This window comes from Spermophilus citellus, assembly GCF_964194105.1.
Source record: "Spermophilus citellus genome assembly, chromosome: 4".
NCBI classification, from domain to species: domain Eukaryota; kingdom Metazoa; phylum Chordata; class Mammalia; order Rodentia; family Sciuridae; genus Spermophilus; species Spermophilus citellus.
Genome location: NC_138185.1, coordinates 53528451 through 53545466, shown reverse-complemented (window position 1 = coordinate 53545466; position 17016 = coordinate 53528451). Strand labels below are relative to the sequence as shown.

Below are 17016 nucleotides of genomic sequence, written 5' to 3'. Positions count from 1 at the left end.
TGCTGTGCACTCTTATGCCATATCTTCTCCACTTTTAATACTTACCAGTGCCCTGGACAATTCATGGGTTTGAGAGCAAACGTGTCCTTTTCAATATCAAAGGTGAACATGTTCTCACTGTAATGCTGCCAGTGGCCCGAGGCTTCCCAGAGTTTACTGTTGTACATGTTGGGAGAGAGCACTTCCGTGAAGGTTCGTTTGTGATACTCCTCCTTTAAGATAAGAGTGTTTAACGTTAAAATCTGCTAGGAGAGATCACAATTCCATGCCATACAACACTATGAGCAAACTTTTTAAACTAAGGATCATGATTCACATGTGCTCAGTTTTAGATGTGGTGTTTTCTATATCATGAAAAAAAAAAAAAGATTTACATATGCACAGTAAAATTTTCACTAGCATATTTATCTTATGTACAAAATAGTGTATAATATAAATGTTATAATTCTTTGTAAATTAGTAATTAAAATTCAATATCCATAGAAACTTTCTATAACTAAAAACTTCAAAGCCCTTCTGCATTCTAGATAAACAGCAGGGGCTTTTTTCCCCCTATAACTTAAGAGGTAGGAAAAATTATACAGTTTAATAAATCTGAATGTTTAGTGTCATGTTACAGTTTTGATCCATTTAAGTTTTAGACAGAAATGAATTTGAGAATTTTAATTTCTCAATTTTGACATGTTAAGTACCTAATATCCACTAAGTCAGAAGCTGACTTCTCTCCCTATTAACAGCTTCCTTCATTAAATCATGGTAACAGAAGAAGAGAGTTTGTCAAGTAAAGTTTTTATTTTATTGATACCTTTTCTTTCCCCGGCCTTTGTCAAGATATCAATGTGATGATCTTTGTTTTTATTACATTCTAATCATTTGTAAATCAAATGGACATTTGGCACACGTGTTGACCACCATACTTTTGGCAAGTTAACAGAATTTAAAATTTGTAAAAAGACATTTTAAAATTATAAACAACGCAGTGATAGTTTTGGGTTACTGAAGGTACTGAAGCTTTATTTATACCTAGCCACTTGGAAACCCCTAAATAGCTCCTATATCAGTGTCATTTCAAAAAAAGAAAATAGTTTTCAAGCAAGTTCTCATTACAAAAGCTAAAACAATTCCACATGAACAGCTTCTTCCCAAAACCCCATTAAAATAATTATAAAGAGAGTTTTTATATAAGTGTTAATTTACAAAGACAGAAAAGGAGAATTGAAGATGAGTGCTGGGTTACTTTAGAAACTAGAAAGTAGGAAACAAGTAACAATTGCCTCAAAAGACCTGGGAAAGCTGTGACTAGGCTGGCAGTGGGAGAATCCCAGGAGCAAACTTGGTCCAGATGGATATAGATATCTTGGCTTCACAGTTTTAAGGCTTTGAATGTGAGGTGTTCCCCAAAAGCTCCTGTGTTAATGAAGGAATGTTTGGAGGTGAAATGATTAGATTAAGAGAGCTGTGATCTAATCAGTCCATCCTGGTTTGGATGGACTGACCAGCTTAGTATGGCTGAAGGAGACGGTTCTTGGGGTTGTACCTGGATGAATGCATCTTCCCTGTGGCCTCTTCGCCCCTGCCTTCTCTCTGCTTTCTGGATCCTATAAACTGAGCTGCTTTCTTCCACCATGATGTTCTGCCTCAGCTTAGGGCTAAAGCAATGGAGTCAGCCATCTATGAACAAAGACCCCTGAGACTGAGCCAAAGCAAACTTTCCCTCCTAAGTTGTTCTTGTCAGGTAATCTGGCCACAGTGACAAAAAACTGACCAACAGTGCTTGTCTTCTGATTTTTAGTTTTCTGTTGAGAATTTTAATTACATTCTGATACCCAGTCCTATGTCTCTGGGAAACTTTTAGGATCTTTTCTTCATCCCTGGAGCTTTGGTATCTCTCAAATAATGTGTGTCTTGGTGACCAAGAGGAGAAAGCTTGCACCAGTAAACTTTGACATACTTCTGTTGGGGGTTTAGGCTGTCCCTTGCTCATTCTGGGTTCCCTCTGCTAAGGAACTAACAGGCAGAGAATTACTTACTACTCTGTGAAGATGACCGATCCTGACTATTGGGATGATTGTGCTGCTATCAAACAGTGGAGTAAGGAGAGCTGTGTCTGGGATTCAGTCAAAACCCTTAATTATTCCTACATTCAACAATAATAGTGGGGAACTCTTTTATAAAGACAGAATTACTAAGAACTTAGATCATATGAGAAGATTTAGGCTATCCACTATTATGGCTTGAATTGCATCCTGCCCCAAAAGACATTATGAAGTCCTAACTCCCAGCACTTCAGGATGTGGGAACAGTGTCTTTACAGAGGTAATCAAATCAAAATGAGGTCCCTAGCACGACTCCTCATCCAATATGTCTAGCATCCCTATAAAAAGGGGAAATTTGGACCAGAGACAGTCATGCACAGAGGGAAGACATGTGAAAACAGAACAGGAGAAGGCCACAAGAAACTGGAGGACTGGAGTGACAGCTTCTACAAGCCAAGGAACACTACAGATGGCTGGCAACCCTCATGCAGTGAGGAAGAGGCACAGAAGGATCCTCTAGAGGTTTTGGAGGAAACATGGCCCTGAGGACATCTGGATTTTACACTTCTGGCCTCTTAAATAGTGAGACTATGAATTTCTGTTATTTAAAACTGTTTGTTTAAAACTCTAGGAAACTAACATACCTACCACTAAAACTAGCCATCTGAAGTGCCGGTGGGACATGGAGAACATGGATGGGGTGGCAGAAGGAGGAAGCTCTGATTTCTCATCTCAGGCCCATGTCCACCTACAGAGGCTAAGGCTGCAGTGGTAGCATTTAATTATGTCTTGTCTTTGCTTTTTTACCTGAAGAGCGCTAATGATGGCTAGACACACAATTTAGATTTGGGGTGAAACAGAACTGACAAAGCCAACATGATGATGATGATACAATGGCTGATGGGACTTTGTCTAAAGACACAAATATTTTCACTCAAACAGGGCACAAAAATGGGTACAGGGAGGCACAAGAGATACCCATGCTGGTTATTCTCAACTTGCCACTGTCTGTCTTGCCCAGGCTGACTCAGACATTCCAGCTATGATGGTTGTTAATTCTGTGTTGGCTTGACTGAACCCTGGTGCTCCCAGATTGAAAACTGCTTCTGGGCATTTCTCCAAGAGTTTTATTTGTTTGTTTGTTTGCTACTGGGGATTGAATTCAGGAGCACTTGATCACTGAGCCACATCCCCAGCCCTATATTTTGTATTTTATTTAGAGACAGGGTCTCACTGAGTTACTTAATGCCTCACCATTGCTGAGGCTGGCTTTGAACTCACAATCCTCCTGTCTCAGCCTTCCGAGCCACTGGGATTGCAGGCATGTGCCACTCTGCCCAGCTTCTGAGAGTTTTCCTGGATTATAGTAGCTTCTGATTTGGTGGACTTATTAAAATCACCCTCCCAAATGTGGATGGGCATCATTCAATCTGTTAAGCACCTTAACAGAACAAAACTGTGGAGGAAGGAGGCTTTTGCTGTTTTTGCTTCCTGCCTGCCTGTGGACTCTCTGACCCTTGGACTCAAATTTACACCATCAGCCTCCTGACTCAGGAGCCTTCAGACTCAGACTGGAATCACACCACCAGTTTGCAGGTGGCAGAGAATGGGATTTCTCAGCTTCCGTGATCATGTTAGCCAGTTCCTCACAATAAGTCTCTTCCTCTCTTTATATCCTTCTGGTTCTATTTCTCTAGAGAATCCTAATATATTTGGCTTCTGGATAATTCTGACTAATATTTGCCTTCTGACTTCCAACTAGATTTGACCAATGAGAAGCTCTGAAAGAATTCTGAAGGCAGAAGAAGAGAGAGGTCAGGTTCTTATTCCCTTTCCCCAGTGTTTTCTTGCCTTGGGTTGATTTTGGTTCTGGCTATGTTCTATGGTTACAGCTTCCTTTGCATGGCTTCTCCTCCATGGAGTCCAGCTTTCTCTGATTTCTGGTACCACTATTGCTTCTCCTCTCCTCTTCAGGACTAGAGATAGAGGGTGAGGGATTCCTGCTGGTTTTGACCCCAGGGTGCTCTACTGTCCATCCCTTATAAGTCACCTTAACTGGGCACATACCTTTGTAAGTATCTCCTTCACTACACCTTCTTCAGTTAAACCCTCTGAGTGCCTGGGTCAGGACCCTCTCTGCACAGGTAAATACACTGAGACTTCACATTATCTGCAAAGAAATCTACTAAGTCCAGGGTCATGGGGAGAGGAAGCAGACATTCTCCAAGAGGAGCCACTTTCCTCTCCACTCCATGACTCCTAGACCATGCAATGAGTCAAGTGGATTCTGGGAAACTCAAAAGATGTGTCTGTGGAAAGTTTCACAAAAGGAACCTCATATACTGATGGCAGGAATGTAAAAAATAGTCACCTTGGAAAAGAGTTTGGCAGTTTCTTACAAATGTTAACATAAATTTGCCATATGATTCTGAATTCACACTCTTAAATACTCAATTAAATGTAAACTTTTTAGTTTAATTATCTTAATTGGCTTTATTTTCTATTCTAAAACCAAATCAATACTTGAGTCCATGAAAGAATAAGAGCTCTGAAGACCAAAGCAAAGGAAGTTGGTTTTATGGACAGAGAAAGACTGAAAAAAGCAAAAACAAAACAAAAACGGGTCATTTCAAAGTTATTTCCCTTGTAAGGAGGGTTCAGGGAGACAGAATAGAAATTAACTCACAAGTTAACATTCAGTTATTTCAGGTTACTTCTCTTAAATATTAAAGCACAGGGAAATTTCATTATTATGCCAATTAAAACTGGCCTTTTTTGGAAATTTTGATGTTATCTCTATAATCCTGATTTCTCTGAAAGTGAGATAAACAGAATAGTTTCAGCTTAGAACTTCAGCTCAGTGGCTCCTTTTGATTCTTTAGTATGGTCTGTGGGGGCCTGGTACAAGAGCTTAGTCCAAAACAATTGCTGTATAATTTTTATTTGACAGAAGTGAGAACTTATGTGTACCAAAAGACAAGAATGTTAATGACAGCTTCATGTCTAATAGCTACAAACTGGAAACAACCTAAATGTACACCTGAAAATGAATCATTGTGTATATTACATTTATAAAATGGAATATCTAAAAAAAACACAAAAAAGATTACAACTATGACAACTTGAATGAATCTCCGATATTAAGCTGAACAAAAGAAATGTCAGAAACACAAGAACAAATACTGCATGATTCCATTTAAATGAAGTTAAGGCCTGGTAAAGTTGATCTATGGTAACAGAAGCCAGCATAGGAATAACTTCAGGTGGGAGGAAGGATCATTAGTAGGTATCAGAATTTCTAGACTGGTGACTACTATGTGCCTCCTCCCCACCCTCCTTACCACTCTTTGAATGAAACTATCTACTGCATCCTTTTCCTCTATCATTTTTTAATGCAGGAGAGAAAGGGAGGGAAAGGTGACCAGCAGATAACCTGTATCTGTAGTTCACAAGTCGAAATGGAGAGGAAAGTACTTGGTGACCGGAGCCCAAGGAACTGCATCTGATGAGCCTCAACTGTTCCTGAGAAATCTCATCTACACTCAGATCTGATTCAGATGGCATATTACTGGAAAAGAGTGATGTAGCAATCAGATGAGAATTGAAATAATCTGTTATTCAGTTACAGAACACATTAGAATAGCAGAATTAACTCTCCTCTAGTCTTTTGGGGTTAAAGAGACACAGAAACACCAGCCTGTCAACTGGAAATCCAGAGGACTATGTCCTGGAAACAGGAAAGAAACAGAAGCAGACTAATTCTTACTAAAATAGAAACCCAGTCCTAAGCCAGTTCAATCTCTCTGATTGGTCTGAGTGATCACTCTTAAATCCTGGCAGAGGGTGAATGCTCCAACAGGAGATAACATCATTCTCTATAGTTATTTATATATAATATCTGGCCTATAATTTAAGAATTACTAAATGTGGGAAGAAGCAAGACCAAGAGGAAAAAAAAAGACAGATGAGGTGCCTGGAAGTTTCTTTATACATGGGAAAACCAAGTCTTTCACATAAGTATATCTGGGAATTCAGAGTGCTCAGCCTGTGTCTGCTAAAAATTCTCATTCCAAGCCTCGGGGACCTCCTCAACCAGTGCCCTTACCTTAGACTTGCTGTGTATTTAAATGCTTTCACAATTCTGCAACCCACACAGAATTATCAGCCATGTCTGTCTTGCATCTATAAAAGGTAAGAGAACCCTTTAAGGCCACCGCTAAGACTTTCCATTTATTCTACTCCTATCTTGAGAGTTCCACATGCCAGCAACTATGTTGGTTTTCCAGCAAAGACAGCACATCCAAAGCAGCAGCTGTGACTGGTCATCACCACCCACCAAAATATCTAATAATCTTCAGTGATACTTTAAACGTCTCATTTCCCTGCCCTCTATTCTCCTACTCCTCCCTTGCAATGGCCAGTCCCTGCTGGAAGGTATAGTGCTTGGGTGATGCTGAGTCCACAGAGGTCAGCCTCAGACTTCAGGGGCACAACACAACAGCTAAGGAAGGAAAACAAGATGAGTGAAGCAAATAACAAGCACGTTTCATGAGCCCTCTCCTCAGGAAGTTACTGAATTTGAAAGGCTCCTTCAAATGAGAGTTATGGATAATGAAGAAAAAAGACAAGGATCAGGAAAGGGATTGAGAATAGGAGAGATGTGAGGGAAGTAGACAGGATGATGATTAAAAAGAGGTGCTAAGATATCATTCATAAGAATCTTAGCATCAGCTTGGCGCGGTGCAGACTGAAGCCCCAGCCCTTGTGCGGCACTCGCTGGCACAAACAGAAGGTGGCACAGAACAGAAGCTTTGCTTGCGGGTCACCAGACCGAGCTCTGGACACAGCACAAGGTTACCCCAGCAACCCCACCTCACCAAACACCCTATGTAGGTAACAGAGGGAATCCATCTTGGAAAACCTTTCTCTCCATCTATCGGTGGGCGTGGCTACCAGCACGGTTCTGTGGCTGATCAGGTACCCGGTTTCCAACTCCCCCACCCCAGATGTGATAACTTAAAAATTTTCTCACAAGTTTTTGGGGGATGTAGCTATCAACGAGGAACACCAACTGTACAGGCACCTCGTCTCCAACTCAGAGACTAAGAGTAGGGAGGCTCCAGTTAGAAGCTCAAGCCCTCTCACAATGGCTACCTCCACTACCCTGAACTCAGAGACTCAAGAATAGGAATAGACAACTCCACCTACTGGAAGAAAAGAAAACAGAGTTCTGAGACTTTTTTTTTTTCTTTCTTTTCTTTTCTCACTCTTCTCATCAAATCTCTACCCTTCCCCCTCTGATCCTCACAACCTCAACATATGTGAATCAAAGAACTTTGCATGAAATTAGACTTTAAGAACTGAATCACCAGAATAATATAATATAGAGGAATTGCATAGGCCCCACCTCCCACCCCCCCTTTATTTTTTCTAATTTTCTTTCTCCCTCTCTTTCTTTCTTTCATTGTTTCTCTTTTCTTCTTCTTTTTCTTCCTCCCTCTATCCCACTTTCAACCTCCTATCTTTTACTATTCATATATAGGGTAATTTTCTAAATACAGATAAAGAGTTTGAAGTTATACATTCTTCTGTAAATTACCCCTGTCTATTCATTAGAGTTCACCTCTAAAGTTGCTAAGTTAGAGTAATCCCATACCCTCACTCCTCTCCCCCTTAACATTATGTCCTATGCCTGACCCTCAGTTCTCTATATGCCACCAGAAACAGTATGCCTTTTATGAAACTAATGACTATATTCTAAATAATAATGGAAGCCAACATCTGTAGACATAGAGTCTAACTATAAATGTATTAATAATGAAAACTTGCTCACAGATGATGTATTATTGATATTGGGAACTGTTAACATTGTTTTTATCTACAAAAGAGGGATTTTGGAACTATATAAGAGCAATATAAAGATATAGGGGTAAAAATATTAACACAACAGTCACACAGAGCTGGAAAGAAATGTGAGTAATATGAAAAGACAAGGAAAGAAAGGACCATAAACAATGCAGGACAAGTCAACATTAGAAGAGGTAACATCTGCAGCAGAAGAAATGTCATATTTCAGGATATACATGGTTCAGATGATCTGGAGTCTTAAGGAAGACATTGGACAGCAAATGCAGACAATGAAAGTTAACTTTGACAATGAATTGCATAAACAAATCCAAGAAGCAGAAGATCAACTCTACAGGGAGATAGAGGTTATACAAAAAAGAAAGAAAGAAAGCAGAAATCCTAGAAATGAAGGAAATTATAAACCAAATTCAAAACTCAAATTAGAGTATCATCAGTAGAGTAGACCAATTAAAAGTCAGAACATTAGACAACGAAGATAAAATATATCATCTCGAAAAGGGCCTAAACAACTCAGAAAAGCTGACAAGAAACCACGAGCAGAACACCCAAGAAATCTGGGATACCATAAAAGACCAAATTTAAGAGTTATTGGGATAGAGGAAGGAATAGAGGTCCAAACCAAAGGAATGAGCAATCTGTTCAATGAAATAATTTTAGAAAACTTTCCAGACATGAAGAATGAAATGGAAATCCAAATCCTAGAAGCCTACAGGATATCGAATGTACAAAACCACAAGAGACCCATGCCAAGACACACTATAATGAAAATGTCCAACATACAGAACAAGGAGAGAATTTTAAAAGCTACAAGAGAAAGGAGGCAGATTACATTTAGGGGTAAACCAATTAGGTTAACAGCTGATTTTTCATCACAGACACTGAAAGCTAGAAGATCCTGGAACAATGTATTTCAAACACTGAAAGATAATGGGTTCCAACCAAGAATCTTGTATCCAGCAAAATTAAGCTTCAGGTTTGACAATGAAATAAAAACCTTCCATGATAAACAAAAGTTAAAAGAATTCGCAGCTAGAAAACTGGCTCTCCAAAGCATCTTGGGCAAAACATTACATGAAGAGGAAATGAAAAACAACAATGAAAATCAACAGTGGGAAGTAGTACAGTAAGGAGAAAAACTAATCAAAGAGGAAAAACAAATCAAGTTAAATAACAAAAATAAAAAAAACATGGCTGGAAGTACAAACCATATCTCAATAGTAACCCTAAATGTTAAAGGCTTAAACTCACCAATCAAAAGACATAGGCTAGTAGACTGGATTTTAAAAAAAGATCCATTAATATGCTGCCTACGGAGATTCATATGATAGGAAAAGACATACACAGACGGAGGGTGAAAGTTGGGATAAATCATACCACTCACATGGACCTCAGAAGCAAGCAGGGGTGTCCATTCTCATATCAAATAAAATAGACTTCAAGCCAAAGTTAATCAAAAGGGATAAAGAAGAACACTACATACTGCTAAAGGGAACCATTCACCAACAAGACATAATAATCTTTAATATATATGCCCCAAACTATGGTACAACTATGTTCATCAAGCAAACTCTTCTCAAGTTCAAGAGACAAACAGACCACAACACAATAATTATGGGTGACTTTAACACACCTCTCTCACCACTGGACAGATCTTCCAAACAAAAGTTGAATAAAGAAATTATAGATCTCAATAACACAATTAATAACTTAGACTTAATTGACATATATAGAATATATCAACCAAAATCAAATGGATACACTTTTTTCTCAGCAGCTCATGGACCCTTCTCAAAAATAGACAATATATTATGCCATAGGGCAACTCTTAGCAAATATAAAGGATTAGAGATATTACTATGAATTTTATCCAATCATAATGGAATGAAATTGAAAATCAATGATAAAATAAGGAAGAAAAATTCCTACATCACTTGGAGAATGAACAATATGCTACTGAATGAACAATGGGTTACAGAAGACATCAAGGAGGAAATTTAAAAATTCTTAGAGATAAATGAAAACACAGACACAATATATCAAAATCTATGGCGACACTATGAAAGCAGTAGTAAGAGGAAAATTCATTGCATGGAGTTCATTCCTCAAAAAAAGAAAGAACCAACAAATAAATGATCTCACACTACATCTCAAAATCCTAGAAAAAGAAGAGCAAAACAACAGCAAATGCAGTAGAAGGCAAGAAATAACCAAAATCAGAGCTGAAATCAATGAAATTGAAATAAAAGAAAAAATTGAAAAAACTAAAAGTTGATTCTTTGAAAAAATAAATAAGATTGACAGACCCTTAGCCATGCTAATGAAGAGAAGAAGAGAGAGAACCCAAATCACTAGCATACGAGATGAAAAAGGCAATATTACAACACACACTACAGAAATACAAAAGATAATTAGAAATTATTTTGAAACCTTATACTCCAATAAAATCAAAGATAGTGAAGGCATCGATAAATTCCTTAAGTCATATGATATGCCCAGATTGAGTCAGGAAGATATACACAACTTAAACAGACCAATATCATGTGAAGAAATAGAAGAAGCAATCAAAAGATTACCATCCAAGAAAAGCCCAGGACCGGACAGATATACTACAGAGTTTTACAAGACCTTTAAAGAAGAACTAATACCAATACTCTTCAAACTATTTCAGGAAATAGAAAAAGAGGGAGTACTTCCAAATTCATTCTACAAGGCCAATATCACCCTGATTCCAAAACCAGACAAAGACTTTGAAGAAAGAAAATTTCAGACCAATATTTCTAATGACTATAGATGCAAAAATCCTCGATAATATTCTGGCAAATCAGATACAAAAACATATCAAAAAGATCATACACCATGATCAAGTGGGTTTCATCCCCGGGATGTAAGGCTGGTTCAACATACAGAAATCAATAAATGTAATTCACCACATCAATAGACTTAAAGATAAGAACCATATGATCATCTCAATAGACGCAGAAAAAGCATTCAACAGAATACAGCATCCCTTTATGTTTAAAACACTAGAAAAACTAGGGATAACAGGAACTTACCTCGACATTGTAAAAGCTATCTATGCTAAGCCTCAGGCCAGCATCATTCTAAATGGAGAAAAATTGAAGGCATTCCCTCTAAAATCTGGAACAAGACAGGGATGCCCTCTCTCACCACTTCTATTCAACATAGTTCTTGAAATACTAGCCAGAGCAATTAGACAGATGAAAGAAATTAAAGGCATAAATATAGGAAAAAAAAGAATTTAAACTAGCATTATTTGCTGATGATATATCCTATACCTAGCAGATCCAAAAAGTTCTACCAAGAAACTTCTAGAACTAGTAAATGAATTCAGCAAAGTGGCAGGATATAAAATCAACACCCATAAATCAAAGGCATTCCTGTATATCAGTGACAAATCCTCTGAAATGGAAATGAGGACAACTACCCCATTCACAATATCCTCAAAAAAAAAAATAAAATACTTGGGAATCAACAAAAAGAGGTGAAAGATCTATACAATGAAAACTATAGAACCCTAAAGAGAGAAATAGAAGAAGACCTTAGAAGATGTAAAGATATACCATGCTCATGGATAGGCAGAATTAATATTATTAAAATGGCCACATTACCAAAAGCACTCTACAGATTCAATGTGATTCCAATCAAAATCCCAATGGCATTCCTCACAGAAATAGAAAAAGCAATTATGAAATTCATCTGGAAAAATAAGAGACCCAGAATAGCTAAAGCAATTCTAAGCAGGAAGAGTGAAATAGGTGGTATAGCTATACCAGATCTTAAACTATACTACAGAGCAATAGTAACAAAAACAGCATGGTATTGACACCAAAACAGGCTGGTAGACCAATGGTACAGAATAGAGGACACAGAGACCAACCCACAAAATTACAACTACCTTATATTAGACAAAGTTTCTAAAAGCATGCAATGGAGAAAGGATACCATCTTCAACAAATGGTGCTGGGAGAACTGGAAATCCATATGCAACAAAATGAAACTGAATCCCTATCTCTCACCATGCACAAAAGTTAACTCAAAATGGATCGAGGATCTAGGAATTAAACCAGAGACTCTGCATCTAATAGAAGAAAAAGTAGGCCCTAATCTCCATCACGTGTGGTTAGGCCCCAAGTTCCTTAATAAGTTGCCTATAGCACAAGAATTAAAACCAAGAATCAACAAATGGGATGAATTCAAACTAAAAAGTTTTTTTTCTCAGCAAGAGAAATAATATGTGAAGTGAATAGGGAGCCTACAGCCTGGGAACATATTTTTACCCCTCCCACATCAGATAGAGCTCTAATCTCTAGGATATACAAAGAACTCAAAAAGTTAAACAACAAAAAAACAAATAACCCAATCAACAAATGGGCCAAGGACATGAACAGACACTTTTCAGAATAGGACATACAATCAATCAACAAATAGATGAAAAAATGCTCACCATTACTAGCAATCAGAGAAATGCAAATTAAAACTACTCTAAGATACCATCTCACTCCAGTAAGAATGGCAGCCATTATGAAGTCAAATAACAAGTGTTGGCGAGAATGTGGGGAAAAAGGTACACTCATACATTGCTGGTGGGACTGCAAATTTGGTGCAGCCAATTTGGAAAGCAGTGTGGAGATTCCTTGGAAAACTGGGAATGGAACCACCATTTGACCCAGCTATTCCTCTTCTCAGACTATACTCAAAAGACCTAAAAATGGTATGCTACAGGGACACAGCCACACCAATGTTTATAGCAGCACAATTCACAATAGCTAGACTGTGGAGCCAACCTATATGCCCTTCAATGGATGAATGGATAAAAAAATGTGGCATTTATACACAATGGAATATTACTCAGCACTAAAAAATAATAAGATCATGGCATTTGCAGGGAAATGGGTGGCATTAGAGCAGATTATGCTAAGTGAAGTTAGCTGATCCCAAAAAAACAAATGCTGAATGTCTTCTCTGATATAAGGTGACTCAAAATATGAGGTGACTCAAAATGGGGTAGGGAGGAAGAGCATGAGAAGAAAATTACCTCTAGATAGGGAACAGAGGTGGGAGGGAAAAGGAGGGAGAATGGGAATTGCATGGAAGAGGGAAGGAGACCCCCTTCGTTATACAGAATACAGGTATGATGATGTGAGGGAAAAAACAAAAGAAGAAGTGGGTCACATTAGATTGGGTAGAGAGAAGTGATGGGAGGGGAGGGGAGGGGAAGTGGGGAATGGAAGGACATCAGAATAAAACAGACATTATTATTGCTGTGGGTACATATGTGACTGCATGACCAATGTGATTCTGCAACCTGTACACTCAGAAAAATGAGAAATTACATCCCATCTGATTCAAATGTTTGATATGTCAAGATCATTGTGCTGTCATGTGTAACTAATTAAAACAAATTAAAAAATCTGTTTAGAAAGTTTAAAAACAAAAAGAATCTTAGCATCAAGTTAATTCTGGAGAGGCCCAAATCTGCAGAAAAACAAACATACACTCCTGAGCAACTACCTGAGGCATACAGAATATGCTGCAAGAGGTTTTGTCATTTTTAAGAGACTGTCTTGGGGTAAATTAGTGATAGGCACATAGAAATGAATTAATTTCCTCTCTCTCCCAGAGTTCATCCATCGCCCTCGGTCGGTGAGTCTTCTGGGTCCTACAGTGTGGCAGAGCCTGCAGAAACCACAGCCTGGATCTGTGAGTTTGCAGCTAGGTCTGCATCGGCCTGAGCCTAGCAATCCAGTGGGAAGTGCAGAAACCAGAGCCTGGATCTGCGAGTTTCTGGAAATCTTCAGGGACACTTCAAATCCACAGAGTAGAAACTATCCTGCCTCAGAACCACACGGCTAGATGGGAAGACACACAAACAAAATGAAAAAACAAGGGAATAAAGTGCTCCAAACAAACCAAGCTGCTCCCATAAGAGAATCCATCAAAAAAATGTCAGAGAAGGAGTTCAGGATGTATTTAGTAAAAATGTTCTATGACTTAAAGAATTATATAAGAGAGAAGGCACAGGAGTTTTGCAGTAAAATAACAGAATTGCTTCAGGAGATGAAAGATCACTTCTATAAAGATATATTAGAGGACCTGAAAAGAAATAAAAAAGAAATCATTGAAGTGAAGGAAGCACTAAACCAACTTAAAAGTTCAATGGAAAGTATCACCCACAGACAAGACCATTTGGAAGATAGAACCTCAGGCAATGAAGACAAAATATTTAATCTTGAAAATAAAGTTGACCCCACAGAGAAGATGATAAATTGCGTGACATTCCCTCACCCAGACACCGTGCCTGAACAGCAACTGTTAAAGCCAACCGAGTGGAGCTACTGTGACTACTTCTGGGCTGATAAGAAGGATCCCTAAGACAATGGCATGGTGGCTGGGTTCGAACTGCTGATCTAAAAGCAACTGAAGGGCAAACAAATGCAGAAAGAAATGTCTGAATTCGTCCGAGAGAGGATAAAGATTGAAGAAGAATATGCAAAGAACCTGGCTAAGCTCTCTCAGAACTCCTTGGCTGCACAGGAGAAAGGTTCCTTGGGAGAAGCCTGGGCCCAGGTGAAGAAGAGTCTGGCAGATGAAGCAGAGGTTCATCTCAAGTTCTCCGCCAAGCTTCACAGCGAGGTAGAGAAGCCCCTAATGAACTTTCGTGAGAACTTCAAGAAAGACATGAAAAAGTGTGACCACCATATCGCTGACCTCCGCAAGCAGCTCGCCAGCCGCTAAGCATCGGTGGAGAAGCCCAGAAAGCCCTCATAGAGCGGCAGAGAGACCCGGAGATGAAGACCCAGCAGCTGGAGATCAAGCTGAGCAACAAGACAGAGGAGGACATCAAGAAGGCACGGAGAAAGTCCACACAGGCTGGTGATGACCTCATGCGTTGTGTGGACCTCTACAACCAGGCGCAGTCCAAGTGGTTTGAAGAGATGGTGACCACCACTTTGGAGCTGGAGCGGCTGGAGGTGGAGAGGGTGGAGATGATCCGGCAACATCTGTGTCAGTACACACAGCTGCCACATGAGACAGATATGTTCAACCAAAGCACAGTCGAGCCTGTGGACCAACTGCTTCGAAAAGTGGACCCGGCCAAAGACAGAGAGCTGTGGGTCAGAGAGCACAAAACGGGCAACATTCGCCCCGTGGACATGAGATCTAGACACGCCTGTGCAGCCCCAAGGGTCCTGCCCAGGAGAGGGGCTGGGGGTCCCGTGGAGAGGGGGTGGTGGCTCCCGCTCGTTGAAGCTGCCCTCCCACCCACTCTCCTGTCCACTGAGGAGAGAGGAGAGAGCTGGCAATTCCAGAAGGGTGATCTGGATGGCTCAGCTGGGGAATCCCAAATATTCCCAGGCCAAGAAGACAGACCTGCAACCCCACCCTTGTCTCCAAGACTGAAGCCCCCCCAAACCCTGTGCCGTGCTTGTTGCTCTGAGAACAAACTGAGGCTGGAACTTTGTGGTTCCTGCTGAGTTCCATAGGGGTGGCCGTCACATACTTGTGCCCTTGGATGCCCCAAAGCCCATCCTCCAGCTGGTCCCTTTATCTCTGGGGCTTTGGAAGATCAGGGAAGGGCTGTCTCTGCCTCCAAGCCAATGTCAGGATCAGAATCATGGATAGAAGGCGCCGTCAGCTCAGCCTGCACCTAGAATCCTTTACGGCCCTCTCTCTATTTTTCTCATTGCATTCTGGGAGCCCAAATCTGGCTTTTCTTGGCCACTTTTCATCCCCGTGGGTCTTGGGAAGGCCTGTTTTCTGTCTTCCCTGACCAACCCTGTCCAGAGAGGTCAGGATGGAACTACCTCATTCGGCAAATTAGCCCCAAGTCGGAGCACTGAATCACGGTTCCTATCAGACCAGGCATCATCTCTGAAGTCTCTGGAAATCCCGATCCCTCCATTCCTCAGCTGCTTTCTTAAGTCCCCACCCCCACCCTGCCACCCCTGCCCAGTCTCACTAGAGGGAGCTTTCCATAGTTCTCCGCCAGTGACATCTCCTCCAGCTGTGTGCATGTCCAAAAGCTTTGAGGGATGGAGATGAGCCAGAAACCACATGGGGTCTGTCTCCCATAGTGTCCTGTCCAACACGGGGCTACCCTGATCCCCACTCTCCCACGCTGCCCACCAAGGGCTTAATAGGGCTAGGTCAGTCCCACATGGGAGACAGGTTAGGGCAAGTCTTTGTCGGACTCCATCTGCTTTTGCAAGATAGGGTTTGGACTGCTATATGAGCATTGCAGACTCTCTCTCATTGCTATCCAGGTGTGTCCTGCCACCTGGACCTCCAGTTCCTCCGAACTTTCCAGAGCCCTGCACCAAGCCCTCGCTTGGTGCCAGCACCTCCTTTCCCTCTGTCCAACTTCCCTGGAGAAGCCTGAGCCAAGCGTGACTCAGGAAGCTTTTCAGCACTACCCCTGGGTTCAGCCCGCCACTTTCTTTCTCGACTACAGCAAACACCATCTCCACCATCTTAGCCTAGAAATCAGCCTGAGGGGGCTGGGAGAAAAAATTGACCCAGTGAGCAAGGAACAGCTTCTAGCCAGAAACCCCTGCCCTGAGAGCCCATCTTTCTTCATCTTTCCCATTGATGGCTTTCAGCTTGACCCTTCCATCTCCCATGGAGGCAGAATTCTACGAGCCCAATTCACGGATCTTTCCCCTCATTTTACATTGCTAATAATGGATGTTAATCTTGAATCTTTCAGCATCTCTTCCATTGAATTAGAATGGCTTTCTCATAGTTTATTTTAGAAAGATGTTCAATATACTAAAGCAAACCAGATAAAAAAAGAAATGAATTAATTAAAAATTTTAGGTACAATTGTGTTATTTAATGACAGGGTTACAGTCTGAGAAATGCTATTTCTTTGTAAGGAAATCACAGAGGACACTGAAACAAACTAAGATAGCTACAATACAATCTTATTGCACCATAACTGTCCATTATATTATGGGCAATATAATCTTACACAATCATCATCACATAGTCTGTCACTGATCCAAACATTGTTATGCAGTGTATCATCATAAGATAAATAAGTCATGTGAAAATGAAAGGATAATCCTAGTAGACCACATGAATCACCTCT

At 40.3% G+C, this 17016-nt stretch overlaps 1 protein-coding gene and 1 pseudogene across 2 annotated transcripts in view; one reads left to right on the top strand and one right to left on the bottom strand.

The window, feature by feature from the left end:
• TARS3 (threonyl-tRNA synthetase 3) overlaps positions 1-17016 on the bottom strand; it is a 72663-nt gene that overhangs the window by 22195 nt on the left and 33452 nt on the right. The window contains exon 11 of the mRNA XM_081291144.1: positions 46-212. Coding sequence (XP_081147270.1) covers positions 46-212 — 167 coding nt within the window. The remainder of the gene's footprint in view (positions 1-45; positions 213-17016) is intronic.
• On the top strand, positions 13905-15400 carry LOC308647327 (growth arrest-specific protein 7-like; annotated as a pseudogene). Its single transcript has one exon. The product of its transcript is annotated as a growth arrest-specific protein 7-like (transcript).